Below are 18,841 nucleotides of genomic sequence, written 5' to 3'. Positions count from 1 at the left end.
GTGCCCCCCCCAGACAAAGACCCCCCCAATTACCGTCACCCTCTGAGCCCCCCCCAAAAACCCCCCCAATTACTGTCACCCTCTGAGCCCCCCACACACAAAGACCCCCCCCAAAGACCCCCTCCAATTACTATCCCCCTCTGAGCCCCCCCCAAAGACCCCCCCCCAATTACCGTCACCCTTTTTGCCCCCCCAATTACTGTCACCCTCTGAGCCCCCCCAAAGACGCCCCCCCATTTACTGTCACTCTTTGTGCCCCCCCCTCAGACAAAGACCCCCCCAATTACCGTCATCCTCTGAGCCCCCCCAAAGACCCCCCCAATTACTGTCACCCTTTGTGCCCCCCCCAATCACTGTCACCCTTTCTGCCCCCCCAGTTGCTGTCACCTTCTGAGCCCCCCCCAAAGACGCCCCCCCATTTACTGTCACCCTTTGTGCCCCCCCCCAGACAAAGACCCCCCCGGCGCCCCCCCCGGCGCCCCCCGCCCGGACTCGGCCCCGAAGCGCCGCAAGCTGTTCCGCCTGGACAGCGAAGGCGAGGAGAGCGAGGAGTCGTCCTCAGGAAAGGTGGGCCCCAAAACCCCTCACATTCACCCCAAAATCCACCCCCCCCCCCCCCATAACCCCTCCAGGACCCCCCCTGACCCCCCCGTGCCCCCCCCCAGGAGGAAGAGGAGGACGAAGAGGTGCGAAGGAGGCGGCGGAGGCGGCGCCCGGAGGAGCGAAGGGCGGCCAGGGACCAACGGGAGCGGTGCCACGGTGGGGGTTTTGGGGGGCAGCTGTGGGGCTTTGGGGCTTTTGGGGTCACATCTGGTGGGATTGGGGTTAGATGTGGGGGTTTTGGGGTCATATGTGATGGATTTGGGGTCAGATGTGGGGGTTTTGGGGTCAGATCTGATGGGGTTTGAGGACAGATCTGATGGGGTTTTGGGGCTTTTTGGGGTCAGACCTGATGGGTTTGGGGTCAGATGTGGGGGTTTTGGGGTCAGACCTGATGGGTTTGGGGTCAGATGTGGGGGTTTTGGGGTCAGACCTGATGGGTTTGGGGTCAGATGTGGGGGTTTTGGGGTCAGATGTAGGGGTTTTGGGGTCAGATCTGATGGGGTTTTGGGGTCAGGTGTGGGGGATTGGGGTCAGATGTGGGGATTTTGGGGTCAGATCTTATGGGTTTGGGGTCAGATGTGGGGGTTTTGGGGTCAGATCTGATGGGGTTTGAGGACAGATCTGATGGGGTTTGGGGGCTTTTTGGGGTCAGATGTGATGGGTTTGGGGTCAGACGTGGGGGTTTTGGGGTCAGACCTGATGGGTTTGGGGTCAGATGTGGGGGTTTTGGGGTCAGATGTGGGGCTTTTGGGGTCAGATGTGATGGGTTTGGGGTCAGATGTAGGGGTTTAGGGTCAGACCTGACAGTTCTGGGGTCAGATCTGGGGGTTCTGGGGTCAGATGTGGGGGTTTTGGGGTCAGACCTGACAGTTTTGGAGTCAGATGTGGGGGTTTTGGGGTCAGACCTGATGGGTTTGGGGTCAGATGTGGGGGTTTAGGGTTAGACCTGACAGTTTTGGGGTCAGATCTGGGGGTTGGGGGTCAGATGTGGGGAGTTTGGGGTCAGATGTGGAGGCTTTGGGATCAGATGTGGGGGTTTTGGGGTCAGATGTGATGGGTTTGGGGTCAGATGTGGGGGTTTAGGGTTAGACCTGACAGTTTTGGGGTCAGATGTGGGGGCTTTGGGGTCAGATGTGGGGGCTTTGGGATCAGATGTGGAGGCTTTGGGATCAGATGTGGGGGTTTTGGGGTCAGATGTGGGGGTTTAGGGTCAGACCTGACAGTTTTGGGGTCAGATGTGGGGGTTCTGGGGTCAGATGTGGGGCTTTGGGGTCAGATGTGATGGGTTTGGGGTCAGATGTGGGGGTTTAGGGTTAGACCTGACAGTTTTGGGGTCAGATGTGGGGGCTTTGGGGTCAGATGTGGGGACTTTGGGATCAGATGTGGAGGCTTTGGGATCAGATGTGGGGGTTTTGGGGTCAGATGTGGGGGTTTAGGGTCAGACCTGACAGTTTTGGGGTCAGATGTGGGGGTTCTGGGGTCAGATGTGGGGGTTTTGGGGTCAGATGTGGGGGTTTAGGGTCAGACCTGACAGTTTTGGGGTCAGATGTGGGGGTTCTGGGGTCAGATGTGGGGGTTTTGGGGTCAGACCTGACAGTTTTGGAGTCAGATGTGGGGGTTTTGGGGTCAGACCTGATGGGTTTGGGGTCAGATGTGGGGGTTTAGGGTTAGACCTGACAGTTTTGGGGTCAGATGTGGGGGTTGGGGGTCAGATGTGGGGAGTTTGGGGTCAGATGTGGAGGCTTTGGGATCAGATGTGGGGGTTTTGGGGTCAGATGTGGGGGTTTAGGGTCAGACCTGACAGTTTTGGGGTCAGATGTGGGGGTTCTGGGGTCAGATGTGGGGCTTTGGGGTCAGATGTGATGGGTTTGGGGTCAGATGTGGGGGTTTAGGGTCAGACCTGACAGTTTTGGGGTCAGATGTGGGGGTTCTGGGGTCAGATGTGGGGCTTTGGGGTCAGATGTGATGGGTTTGGGGTCAGATGTGGGGGTTTAGGGTTAGACCTGACAGTTTTGGGGTCAGATGTGGGGGCTTTGGGGTCAGATGTGGGGGCTTTGGGATCAGATGTGGGGGTTTTGGGGTCAGATGTGGGGGTTTAGGGTCAGACCTGACAGTTTTGGGGTCAGATGTGGGGGTTCTGGGGTCAGATGTGGGGGTTTTGGGGTCAGACCTGATGGGTTTGGGGTCAGATCTGATGGTTTTGGGGCATTTTAGGGACAGTTGTGGGGGTTTTGGTGCATGTGGGGAACCGTTCTCTGTTTTGGGCCTATTCCTCTCTGTTTTCACCCATTTTTCACCCATTCCTCTCATTTTGGGCCCATTCCTCTCATTTTGGGCCCTTTTCTCTCACTTTTGGGCCCATTTTCTTCCATTTTGGGCCCATTCCTCTCAGTTTTGGGCCCTTTCCTCTCATTTTGGGCCCTTTCCTCTCATTTTGGGCCCATTGCTCTCACTTTTGGGCCCATTCCTCTCACTTTTGGGTCCATTTTCTTCACTTTTGGGCCCATTTCGTTCACTTTTGGGCCCATTCCTCTCACTGTTGGGCCCATTTCCTTCACTTTTGGGCCCATTCCTCTCACTTTCGGGTACATTTTCTTCATTTTTGGGCCCATTCTTCTCATTTTGGGCCCATTTCCTTCATTTTTGGGCCCATTTCCTCTCATTTTGGGCCCATTCCCCTCACTTTTGGGCCCATTTCCTTCACTTTGGGGCCCATTCCTCTCATTTTTGGGCCCATTTCCTTCATTTTTGGGCCCATTTCCTTCATTTTTGGGCCCATTCCTCTCATTTTGGGCCCATTCCTCTCATTTTGGGCCCATTCCTCTCATTTTGGGCCCATTCCTCTCATTTTGGGCCCATTCCTCTCAGTTTTGGGCCCTTTCCTCTCAGTTTTGGGCCCATTCCTCTCATTTTGGGCCCATTCCTTCATTTTGGGCCCATTCCTCTCAATTTTGGGCCCTTTCCTCTCAATTTTGGGCCCATTCCTCTCACTTTTGGGTCCATTTTCTTCACTTTTGGGCCCATTCCTCTCACTTTTGGGCCCATTTCCTTCACTTTTGGGCCCATTCCTCTCACTTTCGGGTACATTTTCTTCATTTTTGGGCCCATTCTTCTCATTTTGGGCCCATTTCCTTCATTTTTGGGCCCATTTCCTCTCATTTTGGGCCCATTCCCCTCACTTTGGGGCCCATTCCCCTCACTTTGGGGCCCATTCCCCTCACTTTGGGGCCCATTCCCCTCACTTTGGGGCCCATTTCCTTCACTTTGGGGCCCATTTCCTTCATTTTGGGCCCATTCCTCTCAATTTTGGGCCCATTCCTCTCATTTTGGGCCCATTCCTTCATTTTGGGCCCATTCCTCTCAATTTTGGGCCCATTCCTCTCAATTTTGGGCCCATTCCTCTCACTTTTGGGTCCATTTTCTTCACTTTTGGGCCCATTCCTCTCACTGTTGGGCCCATTTCCTTCACTTTTGGGCCCATTCCTCTCACTTTCGGGTACATTTTCTTCATTTTTGGGCCCATTCTTCTCATTTTGGGCCCATTTCCTTCATTTTTGGGCCCATTTCCTCTCATTTTGGGCCCATTCCCCTCACTTTTGGGCCCATTTCCTTCACTTTGGGGCCCATTCCTCTCATTTTTGGGCCCATTTCCTTCATTTTTGGGTCCATTCCTCTCATTTTGGGCCCATTCCTCTCATTTTGGGCCCATTCCTCTCATTTTGGGCCCATTCCTCTCACTTTTGGGCCCATTCCTCTCATTTTGGGCCCATTCCCTTCATTTTGGGGCCCATTCCTCTCATTTTCGGCCCATTCCTTCATTTTGGGTCCATTTCTCTCATTTTTGGGCCGTTTCTCTCACTTCTGGGCCCATTCCTCTCACTTTTGGGCCCATTTCTCTCATTTTTGGGCCGTTTCTCTCCATTCTTGTGACGTTTTGCCCCTTTGTGTCCCGCAGACGACGCCGCCAGCAGCTCCTCCTCCAAGTTCTCCCTCTACGAGGGCTCCGAGGAGAGCGGGGCCGGCAGCAGCCGCTCCTCTTCCTCCTCCTCCTCCTCCTCCTCCTCGTCCTCCTCCTCCTCCTCCTCTTCTTCTTCCTCCTCCGAGGATGAAAGCGCTGCTGAGGAGCCCCCTGCGCCCCCCCGGACCCCCACCCCCGAACCAGGTGAGTGCCCACGTCCCCAAATCCCCCCACATTTCCCCTAAATGGCCTCAAATCCCCCCACATTTCCCCTAAATGGCCTCAAATCCCCCCACATTTCCCCTAAATGGCCCTAAATCCCCCCACATTTCCCCCAAACTGCCCCAAATCCCCCCACATTTCCCCCAAACTGCCCCAAATCCCCCCAGATTTCCCCTAAATGGCCCCAAATCCCCCCACATTTCCCCTAAATGGCCTCAAATCCCCCCACATTTCCCCTAAATGGCCCTAAATCCCCCCACATTTCCCCCAAACTGCCCCAAATCCCCCCACATTTCCCCCAAACTGCCCCAAATCCCCCCACATTTCCCCTAAATGGCCCCAAATCCCCCCACATTTCCCCTAAATGGCCTCAAATCCCCCCACATTTCCCCTAAATGGCCTCAAATCCCCCCACATTTCCCCTAAATGGCCTCAAATCCCCCCACATTTACCCCTAAATGGCCCTAAATCCCCCCACATTTCCCCCAAACTGCCCCAAATCCCCCCACATTTCCCCTTACTGGCCTCAAAATCCCTCACCATGGCCCACATCCCCCCAATAACCCCAAATACCCCCCGATATCCCCAAATATCCCTCAGTGTGCCCCCCAATATCCCCAAATGTCCCTCAGTGTGCCCCAATATCCCCAAATACCCCTCGCTGTGCCCCACATCCCCCCAATATCCCTCCCCATGCCCCAAACATCCCCAAACCCCCTCCCTCTCCCCAGTAACCCCCCCAACCCCCCCCAATATCCCCCCCGTGCCCCAAACATCCCCAAACCCCCTCCCTCTCCCCATTAATCCTCCCCAACCCCCCCCAATATCCCCCCCCGTACCCCAAACATCCCCAAACCCCCTCCCTCTCCCCAGTAACCCCCCCAACCCCCCCAATATCCCCCCCCGTACCCCAAACATCCCCAAACCCCCTCCCTCTCCCCAGTAACCCCCCTCAGTATCCCCCCCCGTACCCCAAACATCCCCAAACCCCCTCAACCTCCCCCCCCAACCCCCCCAATATCCCCCCCCGTGCCCCAAACATCCCCAAACCCCCTCAACCTCCCCCCAACACCCCCCAATTCCCCCCCCGTACCCCAAACATCCCCAAACCCCCTCAACCTCCCCCCAACACCCCCCACTCACCCCCCTTTTTTCTCCCCACAGCTCCGCCGCCGCCGCCCCCCCCGCGCCCCCCCTTCCCCCCTCCCCCTTCTCCCGCCCCCCAAGAAGCGCCGCAAGACCCTGGAGGAGCCCCCCCCCGCGCCCCCCAACCCCACCCCCACCCCCCCCCTCCTCCGGCCCCTCTCTCCCCCCCCCATCCCCCTTCAGCTTCGCCCCCCACCCCCCCACCCCCGCCCCCCTCTCCTGCCCCACCTCCCCCCCCCCAGCGCTGCCGGGACCCCCCCAGATCCTCAACCCGCCCCGTCTGCAACCTCCCGGCCGACCACGCCTCCATGGTCAAAAGTTGGGGGGCAGAGGAGAGCTCTTGGGGTGCCCCCCATCCCCACCGCAGACCCCCGCCGCGCCGCCCCCCCCCTCAGCGCCCCACGGCCGAACGCCTGGGGGCCACGTCGCTGCTGGAGCTGGCCAGGGGAGGGGGGGGGGCGAGCGGGGGGGTAGGGGGGACCCCCGATTCGGGGCCGGCCGGCGGAGCCGGGGGGGGGGACCTGGCGGTGTTGGCCGCCATCGCCTTAACGAGGGGGGGGGACGCGACGGAGGATGAGGAGGAAGGAGAGGATGAAGAAGAAGAAGAAGAAGAAGAAGAAGAAGAAGATGGAGGGGGTGAGGAGGACGGGGGGGGGGTGTCCCCCCTATGGAGGGAGCACAACTACGCCGCCCGGCCCCCCCCCCAAACCGCCGCCGCCATCGAAGCGCCCCGTCTGGAGGTCCCCGAGGTGTTGGAGGCCCCCGAGGAGCTGGTGGGGGGGCCCGGGGTGGGACACGAGGTGCAGAGCGCCGGCCCCCCGTTACCCACCCCTCCCCTGCCCCCCCCCCCCCGCCCCCTCACAGCGCCGCAAACGGCACCGCCCCCCCCCGGCCCCCACCGCCTCCTCCAGCGACAGCGAGGATGAGGAGGACGACGACGACGACGACGAGAGCAGCAGCAGCACAGGGGAGGAAGAGGACGACGACGACGACGACGACGACGAGGGGGCGGCGGCGGCGCGGCGACGGCGATGGCTGCGGCCCAGAGGGGTCCCCCCAGGCCCCCCCCGGCCCCCCCCGGCGGTGTCGTTCGCCCCACGCAGCGAGTTCGAGCAGATGACCATCCTGTACGACATCTGGAGCGCGGGGCTGGACGCCGAGGACATGAGGTTCCTGCGCATCACCTACGAGAGGCTGCTGCAGGAGGACAGCGGCACGCACTGGCTCAACGACACCCACTGGGTGCACCACACCGATATCCTTGGTGGGGGGGGATGGGGGGGGGGGGGGTTGGGGGTGGCGGGGAGGGGGTGGGGGGAGGGTTTGAGGGGCTGGGGGTGGCGGGGAGGGGGTTTGGGGGGGTCTGGGGGTGGTGGGAGGGAGCTTGGGGTCATAGGAAAGGGGCTGGGGGTGGTGGGAGGGAGCTTGGGGTCATAGGAAAGGGGCTGGGGGTGATGGGGAGGGGGTTTGGGGGGGGTCTGGGGTGGTGGGGAGGGGGTGTGGGGGGGTCTGGGGGTGGTGGGAGGGAGCCTGGGGCCATAGGAAAGGGGCTGGGGGTGGGGGAAAGGGTTTGGGGGAGTCTGGGGGTGGTGGGGAGGGGATTTGGGGTCATAGGGGAGGGTCTCGGGGTGGTATGGAGGGTTTGGTGGGGTCTGGGGGTGGTAGGGAGGGGTTCTGGGGGGGTCTGGGGGTGGTGGGAGGGAGCTTGCGGTCATAGGAAAGGGGCTGGGGGTGGTGAGGAGGGGGTGTGGGGGGGTCTGGGGGTGGTGGGAGGGAGCTTGGGGTCATAGGAAAGGGGCTGGGGGTGGGGGGGAGGGGGTTTGGGGGGGTCTGGGGGTGGTGAGGAGGGGGTGTGGGGGGGTCTGGGGGTGGTGGGGAAGGGTCTGGGGGTGGTGGGAGGGAGCTTGGGGTCATAGGAAAGGGGCTGGGGGTGGTGGGGAGGGTTTGGGGGGGTCTGGGGGTGGTGGGAGGGGGTTTGGGGTCATAGGAAAGGGGCTGGGGGTGGTATGGAGGGTTTGGTGCGGTCTGGGGGTGGTGGGAGGGAGCTTGGGGTCATAGGAAAGGGACTGGGGGTGGGGGGGAGGGGGTTTGGGAGGTCTGGGGGTGGTGGGGAGGGGGTGTGGGGGGAGCTGGGGGTGGTGGGAGGGAGCTTGGGGTCATAGGAAAGGGGCTGGGGGTGGTGGGAGGGAGCTTGGGGTCATAGAAATGGGTCTGGGGGTGGTAGGAGGGAGCTTGGGGTCATAGGAAAGGGGCTGGGGGTGATGGGGAGGGGGTTTGGGGGGGGTCTGGGGTGGTGGGGAGGGGGTGTGGGGGGGTCTGGGGGTGGTGGGAGGGAGCCTGGGGCCATAGGAAAGGGGCTGAGGGTGGGGGAAAGGGTTTGGGGGAGTCTGGGGGTGGTGGGGAGGGGATTTGGGGTCATAGGGGAGGGTCTCGGGGTGGTATGGAGGGTTTGGTGGGGTCTGGGGGTGGTAGGGAGGGGGTCTGGGGGGTCTCGGGGTGGTGGGGAAGGGTCTGGGGGTGGTGGGAGGGAGCTTGGGGTCATAGGAAAGGGGCTGGGGGTGGCGGGGAGGGGGTTTGGGGGGGTCTGGGGGTGGTGGGAGGGAGCTTGGGGTCATGGGAAAGGGGCTGGGGGTGGGGGGGAGGGGATTTGGGGGGGGCTGGGAGTATGGGAGGGGGGGCTGGGGGTGGTGGGAGGGAGCCTGGGGCCATAGGAAAGGGGCTGGGGGTGGGGGAAAGGGTTTGGGGGGAGCTGGGGGTGGTGGGAGGGGGTTTGGGGTCATAGGAAAGGGTCTGGGGGTGGTGGGGAGAGGGTGTGGGGGGTCTGGGGGTGGTGGGAGGGAGCTGTCCCATTGCTGTGGGGCTGTGGGGTGATGGGCCGTGGGGTCCCATTGCTGTGGAGTAATGGGCTTTGGGGCTGTCGGGTGATGGGCTGTGGGGTCCCATTGCTATGGGGTGATGGGCCGTGGAGTCCCATTGCTGTGGGGCTGTGGGGTGATGGGCTGTGGGGTCCCATTGCTGTGGGGTGATGTGCCATGGGGTCCCATTGCTGTGGGGTGATGTGCCATGGGGTCCCATTGCTGTGGGGCCGTGGGGTGATGGGCCGTGGGGTGATGGGCTGTGGGGTGATGTGCAATGGGGTTGCATTGTGGTGTGTCCACGTGTTGTTGCGCACCACTGTGTGCCCACGTTGTTCCCTCCGTGTGCCCTCTCTGTGCCCTCCGTGTGCCCTCCGTGTGCCCTCTCTGTGCCCTCTCTGTGCCCTCCGTGTGCCCTCCGTGTGCCCTCCGTGTGCCCTCTCTGTGCCCTCTCTGTGCCCTCCGTGTGCCCTCCGTGTGCCCTCCGTGTGCCCTCCGTGTGCCCTCTGTGCGCCCTCTCTGTGCCCTCTCCGTGCGCCCTCCGTGTGCCTTCTCTGTGCCCTCTCTGTGTCCTCTCTGTGCCCTCCGTGTGCCCTCTCTGTGCGCCCTCCGTGCGCCCTCCGTGTGCCCTCCGTGTGCCCTCCGTGTGCCCTCTCTGTGCCCTCTCTGTGCCCTCTCTGTGCCCTCCGTGTGCCCGCGTTGTGCCCACGTTGTGCCCTCCGTGTGCCCTCTCCGTGTGCCCTCTCCGTGTGCCCTCCGTGTGCCCTCCGTGTGCCCTCCGTGTGCCCTCTCTGTGCCCTCCGTGTGCCCTCTCCGTGTGCCCTCTCCGTGTGCCCTCTCCGTGTGCCCTCTCTGCGCCCTCTGTGCGCCCTCTGTGCGCCCTCTCTGTGCCCTCTCTGTGCCCTTTCTGTGCCCGCGTTGCACCCTCTGTGCGCCCTCTCTGTGCCCGTGTTGTGCCCTCTCTGTGTGCCCTCTCTGTGTGCCCTCTCTGTGTGCCCTCTCCGTGTGCCCTCTCCGTGTGCCCTCTCCGTGTGCCCTCTCTGCGCCCTCTGTGCGCCCTCTGTGCGCCCTCTCTGTGCCCTCTCTGTGCCCTTTCTGTGCCCGCGTTGCGCCCTCTGTGCGCCCTCTGTGCGCCCTCTCTGTGCCCGTGTTGTGCCCTCTCTGTGTGCCCTCTCCGTGTGCCCTCTCCGTGTGCCCTCTCCGTGTGCCCTCTCTGCGCCCTCTGTGCGCCCTCTGTGCGCCCTCTCTGTGCCCTCTCTGTGCCCTTTCTGTGCCCGCGTTGCGCCCTCTGTGCGCCCTCTCTGTGCCCGTGTTGTGCCCTCTCTGTGTGCCCTCTCCGTGTGCCCTCTCCGTGTGCCCTCTCCGTGTGCCCTCCGTGTGCCCTCTCTGTGTGCCCTCTCCGTGTGCCCTCTCCGTGTGCCCTCTCTGTGCCCTCTCTGTGCCCGCGTTGTGCCCACTTTGCGCCCTCTGTGCGACCTCTCTGTGCCCTCTCTGTGCCTGCATTGTGCCTGCGTTGTGCCCACGTTGTGCCCTCTCTGTGTGCCCTCCGTGTGCCCTCTCTGTACCCACGTTGCGCTCTCTGTGTGCCCACGTTGCGCTCTCTGTGCGCCCTCTCTGTGCGCCCTCTCTGTGCGCCCTCTCTGTGCGCCCTCTCTGTGCGCCCTCTCTGTGTGCCCTCCGTGTGCCCTCCGTGTGCCGTCTGTGTGCCCATGTTATGCCCTCTCTGCGCCCTCTCTGCGCCCTCTCTGTGCCTGCATTGTGCCTGCGTTGTGCCCACGTTGTGCCCTCTCCATGTGCCCTCCGTGTGCCCTCCGTGTGCCCTCTCTGTGCCCGCGTTGTGCCCTCCGTGTGCCCTCCGTGTGCCCTCCGTGTGCCCTCTCTGTGTGCCCTCTCTGTGTGCCCTCCGTGTGCCCTCCATGTGCCGTCTGTGCGCCCTCTGTGTGCCCTCTCTGTGCCCTCCGTGTGCCCTCCGTGTGCCCTCCGTGTGCCCTCTCCGTGCCCTCCGTGTGCCCTCCGTGTGCCCTCCGTGCGCCCTCTGTGTGCCCTCTCCGTGCGCCCTCCGTGTGCCTTCTCTGTGTCCTCTCTGTGCCCTCCGTGTGCCCTCTCTGTGCGCCCTCCGTGTGCCCTCTCTGTGCCCTCTCTGTGCCCTCTCTGTGCCCTCTCTGTGCCCTCCGTGTGCCCTCCGTGTGCCCTCTCTGTGCCCTCTCTGTGCCCTCCGTGTGCCCTCCGTGTGCCCTCCGTGTGCCCTCCGTGTGCCCTCTCTGTGCCCTCCGTGTGCCCTCCGTGTGCCCTCTCTGTGCCCTCTCTGTGCCCTCTCTGTGCCCTCCGTGTGCCCTCCGTGTGCCCTCCGTGTGCCTTCTCTGTGCCCTCCGTGTGCCCTCCGTGTGCCCTCCGTGTACCCTCTCTGTGCCCTCCGTGTGCCTTCTCTGTGCCCTCCGTGTGCCCTCCGTGTGCCCTCCGTGTGCCCTCTGTGCGCCCTCTGTGTGCCCTCCGTGTGCCCTCTCCGTGCGCCCTCCGTGTGCCTTCTCTGTGTCCTCTCTGTGTCCTCTCTGTGCCCTCTCTGTGTCCTCTCTGTGTCCTCTCTGTGCCCTCTCTGTGCGCCCTCCGTGTGCCCTCCGTGTGCCCACGTTGTGCCCTCCGTGTGCCCTCTCCGTGTGCCCTCTCCGTGTGCCCTCTGTGTGCCCTCTGTGCCCCCTCTGTGCCCCCTCTGTGCCCCCTCTCTGCCCTCTCTGTGCCCTCTCTGTGCCCGCGTTGTGCCCACGTTGTGCCCTCCGTGTGCCCTCTCCGTGTGCCCCCTCTGTGCCCCCTCTGTGCCCTCTCTGTGCCCTCCGTGTACCCTCTCTGTGTCCTCTCTGTGCGCCCTCTGTGCCCCCTCTGTGTGCCCTCCGTGTGCCCACATTGTGTTCACGTTGTGCCCTCTCTGTGTGCCCTCTGTGCGCCCTCTCTGTGCCCTCTCTCCGTGTGCCCTCCGTGTGCCCTCTCTGTGCCTGCATTGTGCCCACGTTGCGCCCTCTCTGTGCCCTCTCTGTGCCCTCTCTGTGCGCCCTCTGTGCGCCCTCTGTGCGCCCTCTGTGCGCCCTCTCTGTGCGCCCTCTGTGCGCCCTCTGTGCGCCCTCTGTGCCCTCTCTGTGCCCACGTTGTGCCCTCTCTGTGTGCCCTCTGTGCGCCCTCTCTGTGCCCTCTCTCCGTGTGCCCTCCGTGTGCCCTCTCTGTGCCTGCATTGTGCCCACGTTGCGCCCTCTCTGTGCCCTCTCTGTGCCCTCTGTGTGCCCTCTGTGTGCCCTCTCTGTGCCCTCCGTGTGCCCTCCGTGTACCCTCTCTGTGTCCTCTCTGTGCGCCCTCTGTGCCCCCTCCGTGTGCCCTCCGTGTGCCCACATTGTGTTCACGTTGTGCCCTCTGTGTGCCCTCTGTGCGCCCTCTCTGTGCCCTCCGTGCGCCCTCCGTGCGCCCTCCGTGCGCCCTCTGTGCGCCCTCCGTGTGCCCTCTCTGTGCCCTCTCTGTGCCCGCGTTGTGCCCACGTTGTGCCCTCTGTGTGCCCTCTCTGTGTGCCCTCTCTGTGTGCCCTCCGTGTGCCCTCTCCGTGTGCCCTCCGTGTGCCCACGTTGTTCCCTCCGTGTGCCGCTGTGCGTTGTGCCCTTAACGCCCCGCACTGACGCGGACGCGCAGCCCCCGACGCCGGCGCTGCCCGGACAGCCGCGAGCACCGCACGGGCAGCGCGCGCAGTGAGGGCTATTACCCCATCAGCCGCAGGGAGAAGGCGCGCTACCTCCGGCCCTGCCCCGCGCCGCCCCCCGACCCCGACGGCCCCGACACGCAGGTACCCCACCGCCCCACAACCGGCCCCAAACGGCCCCGACACGCAGGTACCCCACCGCCCCACAACCGGCCCCAAACGGCCCCGACACGCAGGTACCCCACCGCCCCACAACCGGCCCCGAATCGGACCCCGAATCCACCCCTCACCCGGCCCCAAACGGCCCCGACACGCAGGTACCCCACCGCCCCACAACCGGCCCCGAATCGGACCCCGAATCCACCCCTCACCCGGCCCCAAACGGCCCCGACACGCAGGTACCCCACCGCCCCACAACCGGCCCCAAACGGCCCCGACACGCAGGTACCCCACCGCCCCACAACCGGCCCCAAACGGCCCCGACACGCAGGTACCCCACCGCCCCACAACCGGCCCCAAACGGCCCCGACACTCAGGTACCCCACCGCCCCACAACCGGCCCCAAACGGCCCCGACACGCAGGTACCCCACCGCCCCACAACCGGCCCCAAACGGCCCCGACACGCAGGTACCCCACTGCCCCACAACCGGCCCCAAACGGCCCCGACACGCAGGTACCCCACTGCCCCACAACCGGCCCCAAACGGCCCCGACACGCAGGTACCCCACCGCCCCACAACCGGCCCCGAATCGGACCCCAAATACACCCCTCATCCAGCCCTGAAATGGCCCCAAATCAGCCCCAAATCAGCCCCAAACGGCCCCCAAATCCACCCCTCACCCGGCCCCAAACGGCCCCAAAATGGCCCCCGAATCCACCCCTCATCCGGCCCCAAACAGCCCCGACACGCAGGTACCCCACCGCCCCACAACTGGCCCCGAATCGGACCCCAAATACACCCCTCATCTGCCCCAAATCGGCCCCAACATGGCCCCAAAAGGGCCCCCAAATCCACCCCTCACCCAGCCCCAAACGGCCCCGACACGCAGGTACCCCCACCGCCCCAAAACCGGCCCCGAATCGGACCCCAAATCCACCCCTCACCCGGCCCCAAACGGCCCCGACACGCAGGTACCCCACCGCCCCACAACCGGCCCCGAATCGGACCCCAAATACACCCCTCATCTGCCCCAAATCGGCCCCAAATGGCCCCCGAATCCACCCCTCACCCGGCCCCAAACGGCCCCGACACACAGGTACCCCACCGCCCCACAACCGGCCCCGAATCGGACCCCGAATACACCCCTCATCTGGCCCTGAAATGGCCCCAAATCAGCCCCAAATCGGCCCCAAACGGCCCCCAAATCCACCCCTCATCCGGCCCCAAACAGCCCCAACACGCAGGTACCCCACCGCCCCATAACCAGCCCCGAATCGGACCCCAAATACACCCCTCATCCAGCCCTGAAATGGCCCCAAAATGGCCCCAAATCAGCCCCAAACGGCCCCCAAATCCACCCCTCACCCGGCCCCAAACGGCCCCAAAATGGCCCCCGAATCCACCCCTCATCCGGCCCCAAATGGCCCCCAAATCCACCCCTCACCCGGCCCCAAACGGCCCCGACACACAGGTACCCCACCGCCCCACAACCGGCCCCGAATCGGACCCCGAATACACCCCTCATCTGGCCCTGAAATGGCCCCAAATCAGCCCCAAATCGGCCCCAAACGGCCCCCAAATCCACCCCTCACCCGGCCCCAAACAGCCCCGACACGCAGGTACCCCACCGCCCCACAACCAGCCCCAAATCGGACCCCAAATACACCCCTCATCTGCCCCAAATCGGCCCCAACATGGCCCCAAAATGGCCCCCGAATCTACCCCTCATCCGGCCCCAAATGGCCCCAAATGGCCCCCGAATACACCCCTCACCCGGCCCCAAACGGCCCCGACACGCAGGTACCCCACCGCCCCACAACCGGCCCCGAATCGGACCCCAAATACACCCCTCATCCGGCCCTGAAATGGCCCCAACATGGCCCCAAATCAGCCCCAAACGGCCCCTAAATCCACCCCTCACCCGGCCCCAAACAGCCCTGACAGGCAGGTACCCCACCGCCCCACAACCGGCCCCGAATCGGACCCCGAATCCACCCCTCCAAAAGGGCCCCCAAATCCACCCCTCATCCGGCCCCAAACGGCCCCGACACGCAGGTACCCCACCGCCCCACAACCGGCCCCGAATCGGACCCCGAATACACCCCTCATCTGGCCCTGAAATGGCCCCAAATCAGCCCCAAATCGGCCCCAAACGGCCCCCAAATCCACCCCTCATCCGGCCCCAAACAGCCCCAACACGCAGGTACCCCACCGCCCCATAACCAGCCCCGAATCGGACCCCAAATACACCCCTCATCCAGCCCTGAAATGGCCCCAAAATGGCCCCAAATCAGCCCCAAACGGCCCCCAAATCCACCCCTCACCCGGCCCCAAACGGCCCCAAAATGGCCCCCGAATCCACCCCTCATCCGGCCCCAAACAGCCCCAACACGCAGGTACCCCACCGCCCCACAACCGGCCCCGAATCGGACCCCAAATCCACCCCTCATCTGCCCCAAATCAGCCCCAACATGGCCCCAAAATGGCCCCCGAATCTACCCCTCATCCGGCCCCAAATGGCCCCAAATGGCCCCCGAATACACCCCTCATCTGCCCCAAACGGCCCCAAATCAGCCCCAAACGGCCCCCAAATCCACCCCTCACCCGGCCCCAAACGGCCCCGACACGCAGGTACCCCACCGCCCCACAACCGGCCCCGAATCGGACCCCGAATACACCCCTCATCTGCCCCAAATCGGCCCCAACATGGCCCCAAAATGGCCCCCGAATCTACCCCTCATCCGGCCCCAAATGGCCCCCGAATACACCCCTCATCTGCCCCAAACGGCCCCAAATCGGCCCCAAACGGCCCCCAAATCCACCCCTCACCCGGCCCCAAACGGCCCCGACACGCAGGTACCCCACCGCCCCACAACCGGCCCCGAATCGGACCCCAAATACACCCCTCACTCGGCCCCAAACAGCCCCGACACACAGGTACCCCACCGCCCCACAACCAGCCCCAAATCGGACCCCAAATACACCCCTCATCTGCCCCAAACGGCCCCAATTGGCCCCCAAATCCACCCCTCACCCGGCCCCAAACGGCCCCAACACGCAGGTACCCCACCACCCCACAACCGGCCCCGAATAGGACCCCAAATACACCCCTCATTTGCCCCAAACGGCCCCAAATCGGCCCCAACATGGCCCCAAAATGGCCCCTGAATCCACCCCTCATCCGGCCCCAAACGGCCCCAAAATGGCCCCCGAATCCACCCCTCATCCGGCCCCAAACAGCCCCGACACGCAGGTACCCCACCGCCCCATAACCGGCCCCGAATCGGACCCCAAATACACCCCTCATCCGGCCCCAAAATGGCCCCCGAATCCACCCCTCATCCGGCCCAAACGGCCCCGAAATCCACCCCCAAATGGCCCCAATTCGGCCCCAAATCGGTCCCAAATGGCCCCCAAATCCACCCCTCATCCGGCCCCAAATGGCCCCAAAATCCGCCCCCAAATGGCCTCGGAATCTGCCCCAAACGGCCCCAAAATGGCCCCCGAATCCACCCCTCATCCGGCCCCAAAATCCGCCCCCAAATACACCCCTCATCCAGCCCCAAAACCGGCCCTGAATCGGACCCCGAATACACCCCTCATCCAGCCTCAAACGGCCCCAAAATGGCCCTCGAATCCACCCCTCATCCGGCCCCAAATCAGCCCCAAATCGGACCCCGGATACACCCCTCATCCGGCCCCAAATCAGCCCCAAACCGGCCCCAAATCGGACCCCGGATACACCCCTCATCCGGCCCCCAAATACACCCCTCATCCGGCCCCAAAACTGCCCCCCGCTGCCTCTGGTTGACCCCAAATGCCCCCAACTGCCCCCAACCTCCTTCAGCTGCCCCTGGCTGACCCCAACTGCCCCCAGCTGCCTCCAACTGCCCCCAGCTGACCCCAACTGCCCCCACCTGCCCCCCACTGCCCCTATCTGCCCCCAACTGCCCCTAACTGCCCCCAGCTGCCACCAACTGCCCCCAGCTGCCCCTAACTGCCCCCAGCTGACCCCAAATGCCCCCACCTGCCCCCCGCTGCCCCTGGTTGACCCCAAATGCCACCAACTGCCCCCAGCTGCCGCCAACTGCCCCCGGCTGCCTCCAGCTGACCCCAGCTGCCCCCAGCTGCCCCTAACTGCCCCCACCTGCCCCCACCTGCCCCCAGCTGCCCCTAACTGCCCCCAGCTGACCCCAAATGCCCCTAACTGCCCCCAGCTGCCCCTAACTGCCCCCAGCTGACCCCACCTGCCCCCACCTGCCCCCTAACTGCCCCCACCTGCCCCTAACTGCCCCCAGCTGACCCCAAATGCCCCTAACTGCCCCCAGCTGCCCCTAACTGCCCCCAGCTGACCCCAACTGCCCCCACCTGCCCCCAACTGCCCCTAACTGCCCCCAGCTGACCCCACCTGCCCCCACCTGCCCCCAACTGCCCCCACCTGCCCCTAACTGCCCCCAGCTGACCCCAAATGCCCCCAGCTGCCCCCAGCTGCCTCCAACTGCCCCCAGCTGACCCCAAATGCCCCCAACTGTCCCCAACTGCCCCCACCTGCCCCCCGCTGACCCCAGATGCCTCCAACTACCCCCAACTGCCCCTGGCTGACTCCAACTCCCCCTAACTGCCCCCAAATGCCCCCAGCTGCCCCCCAACTGCCCCTAACTGCCCCCAGCTGCCCCCCGCTGACCCCAACTGCCCCAAACTGCTCCCAACTGCCCCTAACTGCCCCCAGCTGCCGCCAACTGCCCCCGGCTGCCCCCAGCTGACCCCAACTGCCCCCAGCTGCCTCCAACTGCCCCCGGCTGCCCCCAACTGCCCCCGGCTGCCCCCAGCTGCCGCCAACTGCCCCCAGCTGCCGCCAACTGCCCCCAGCTGACCCCAACTGCCCCCCAGCTGCCACCAACTGGCCCCAACTGCCCCCAGCTGACCCCAAATGCCTCCAACTGCCCCCGGCTGACCCCAGCTGCCCCCAACCGCCCCCAGCTGAACCCAACTGCCTCCAGCTGCCCCTAACTGCTCCTAACTGCCCCCAGCTGACCCCAAATGCCCCCAACTGCCCCTAACTGCCTCTAACTGCCCCCAGCTGACCCCAGCTACCCCCCAGCTGCCCCCAGCTGACCCCAAATGCCCCCAGCTGCCCCCTGGCTGACCCAAAATGCCCCTAACTGCCCCCCGGCTGACCCCCTCTCCCCGCAGGGCCCGAACCGCGTGCTGTCAGAGCGGCGTTCGGAGCAGCGGCGGCTGCTGAGCGCCATCGGCTCCGCGGCGCTGCTGGACAGCGAGCTGCTCAAGCTCAACCAGCTCAAGGTCGGCTGCCGCACCGCGTGCCCCCGTCTGTGCCCCCGTGTGTGTGTGCCCCCGTGTGTGTGTGCCCCCGTGTGTGTGCGCCTCCGTGTGTGTGTGCCCCCGTGTGTGTGTGCCCCCGTGTGTGTGTGCCCCTGTGTGTGCCCCCGTCTGTGTGCCCCCTTGTGTGCCCTCGTGGGTCCTCGTGGGTCCGTGTGTGTCCTCCTGGGTCTGTGTGTGCCTTCGTGTGTGTCCTTGTGTGTCCTCATGTGTGCCTTCGTGGCTCCTCATGTGTGTCCTCGTGGGTCCATGTGTGCCCCCGTGTGTGCCCTCCTGTGGGTCCTCGTGTGTGCCCCCGTGTGTGTGCCCCCATCTGTGCCCTCGTGGGTCCTCGTGGGTCCGTGTGTGTCCTCGTGGGTCTGTGTGTGCCCCCGTGTGTGTCCTCGTGGGTCCTCGTGTGTGCCTTCGTGGCTCCTCATGTGTGTCCTCGTGGGTCCTCGTGGGTCCCTGTGTGCCCTCTGTGTGCCCCCATGTGTGCCCCCATGCGTGTCCTTGTGGGTCCATGTGTGCCCCCGTGTGTGTCCTCGTGGGTCCTCATGGGTCTGTGTGTGCCCTCGTGGGTCCATGTGTGTCCTCGTGGGTCCTCGTGGGTCGGTGTGTGCCCCCGTGTGTGTCCTCGTGTGTGCCCTCATGTGCTCTCATGTGTATCCTCGTGTGTGCCCCCGTGTGTCCGCCTGTGTGTGTACTTGTGGGTCCTCGTGGGTCCATGTGTGCCCTTGTGTGTGCCCCCGTGTGTGCCCCCGTGTGTGCCCCCGTGTGTGTCCTCATGTGTGCCCCCGTCTGTGCCCCCATGTGTGTGCACCCGTGTGTGCCCCCGTGTGTGCCCTCTTGTGGGTCCTCGTGTGCCCTCGTGTGTGCCTTCGTGGCTCCTCATGTGTGTCCT

At 64.4% G+C, this 18,841-nt stretch overlaps 1 protein-coding gene across 1 annotated transcript in view; it reads left to right on the top strand.

Moving 5' to 3' along the window:
* Positions 1-18,841, top strand: part of LOC107050768 (histone-lysine N-methyltransferase SETD1A-like) — a 56,506-nt gene that overhangs the window by 17,740 nt on the left and 19,925 nt on the right. The window contains exons 12-18 of the mRNA XM_040656835.2: positions 449-567; positions 666-759; positions 4,559-4,765; positions 5,948-6,043; positions 6,477-7,184; positions 12,435-12,601; positions 17,812-17,922. Coding sequence (XP_040512769.1) covers positions 449-567; positions 666-759; positions 4,559-4,765; positions 5,948-6,043; positions 6,477-7,184; positions 12,435-12,601; positions 17,812-17,922 — 1,502 coding nt within the window. The remainder of the gene's footprint in view (positions 1-448; positions 568-665; positions 760-4,558; positions 4,766-5,947; positions 6,044-6,476; positions 7,185-12,434; positions 12,602-17,811; positions 17,923-18,841) is intronic.

Source organism: Gallus gallus, assembly GCF_016699485.2.
Source record: "Gallus gallus isolate bGalGal1 chromosome 36 unlocalized genomic scaffold, bGalGal1.mat.broiler.GRCg7b 36_unloc1, whole genome shotgun sequence".
NCBI lineage: Eukaryota > Metazoa > Chordata > Aves > Galliformes > Phasianidae > Gallus > Gallus gallus.
This window is presented reverse-complemented; position numbering and strand designations above follow the sequence as displayed.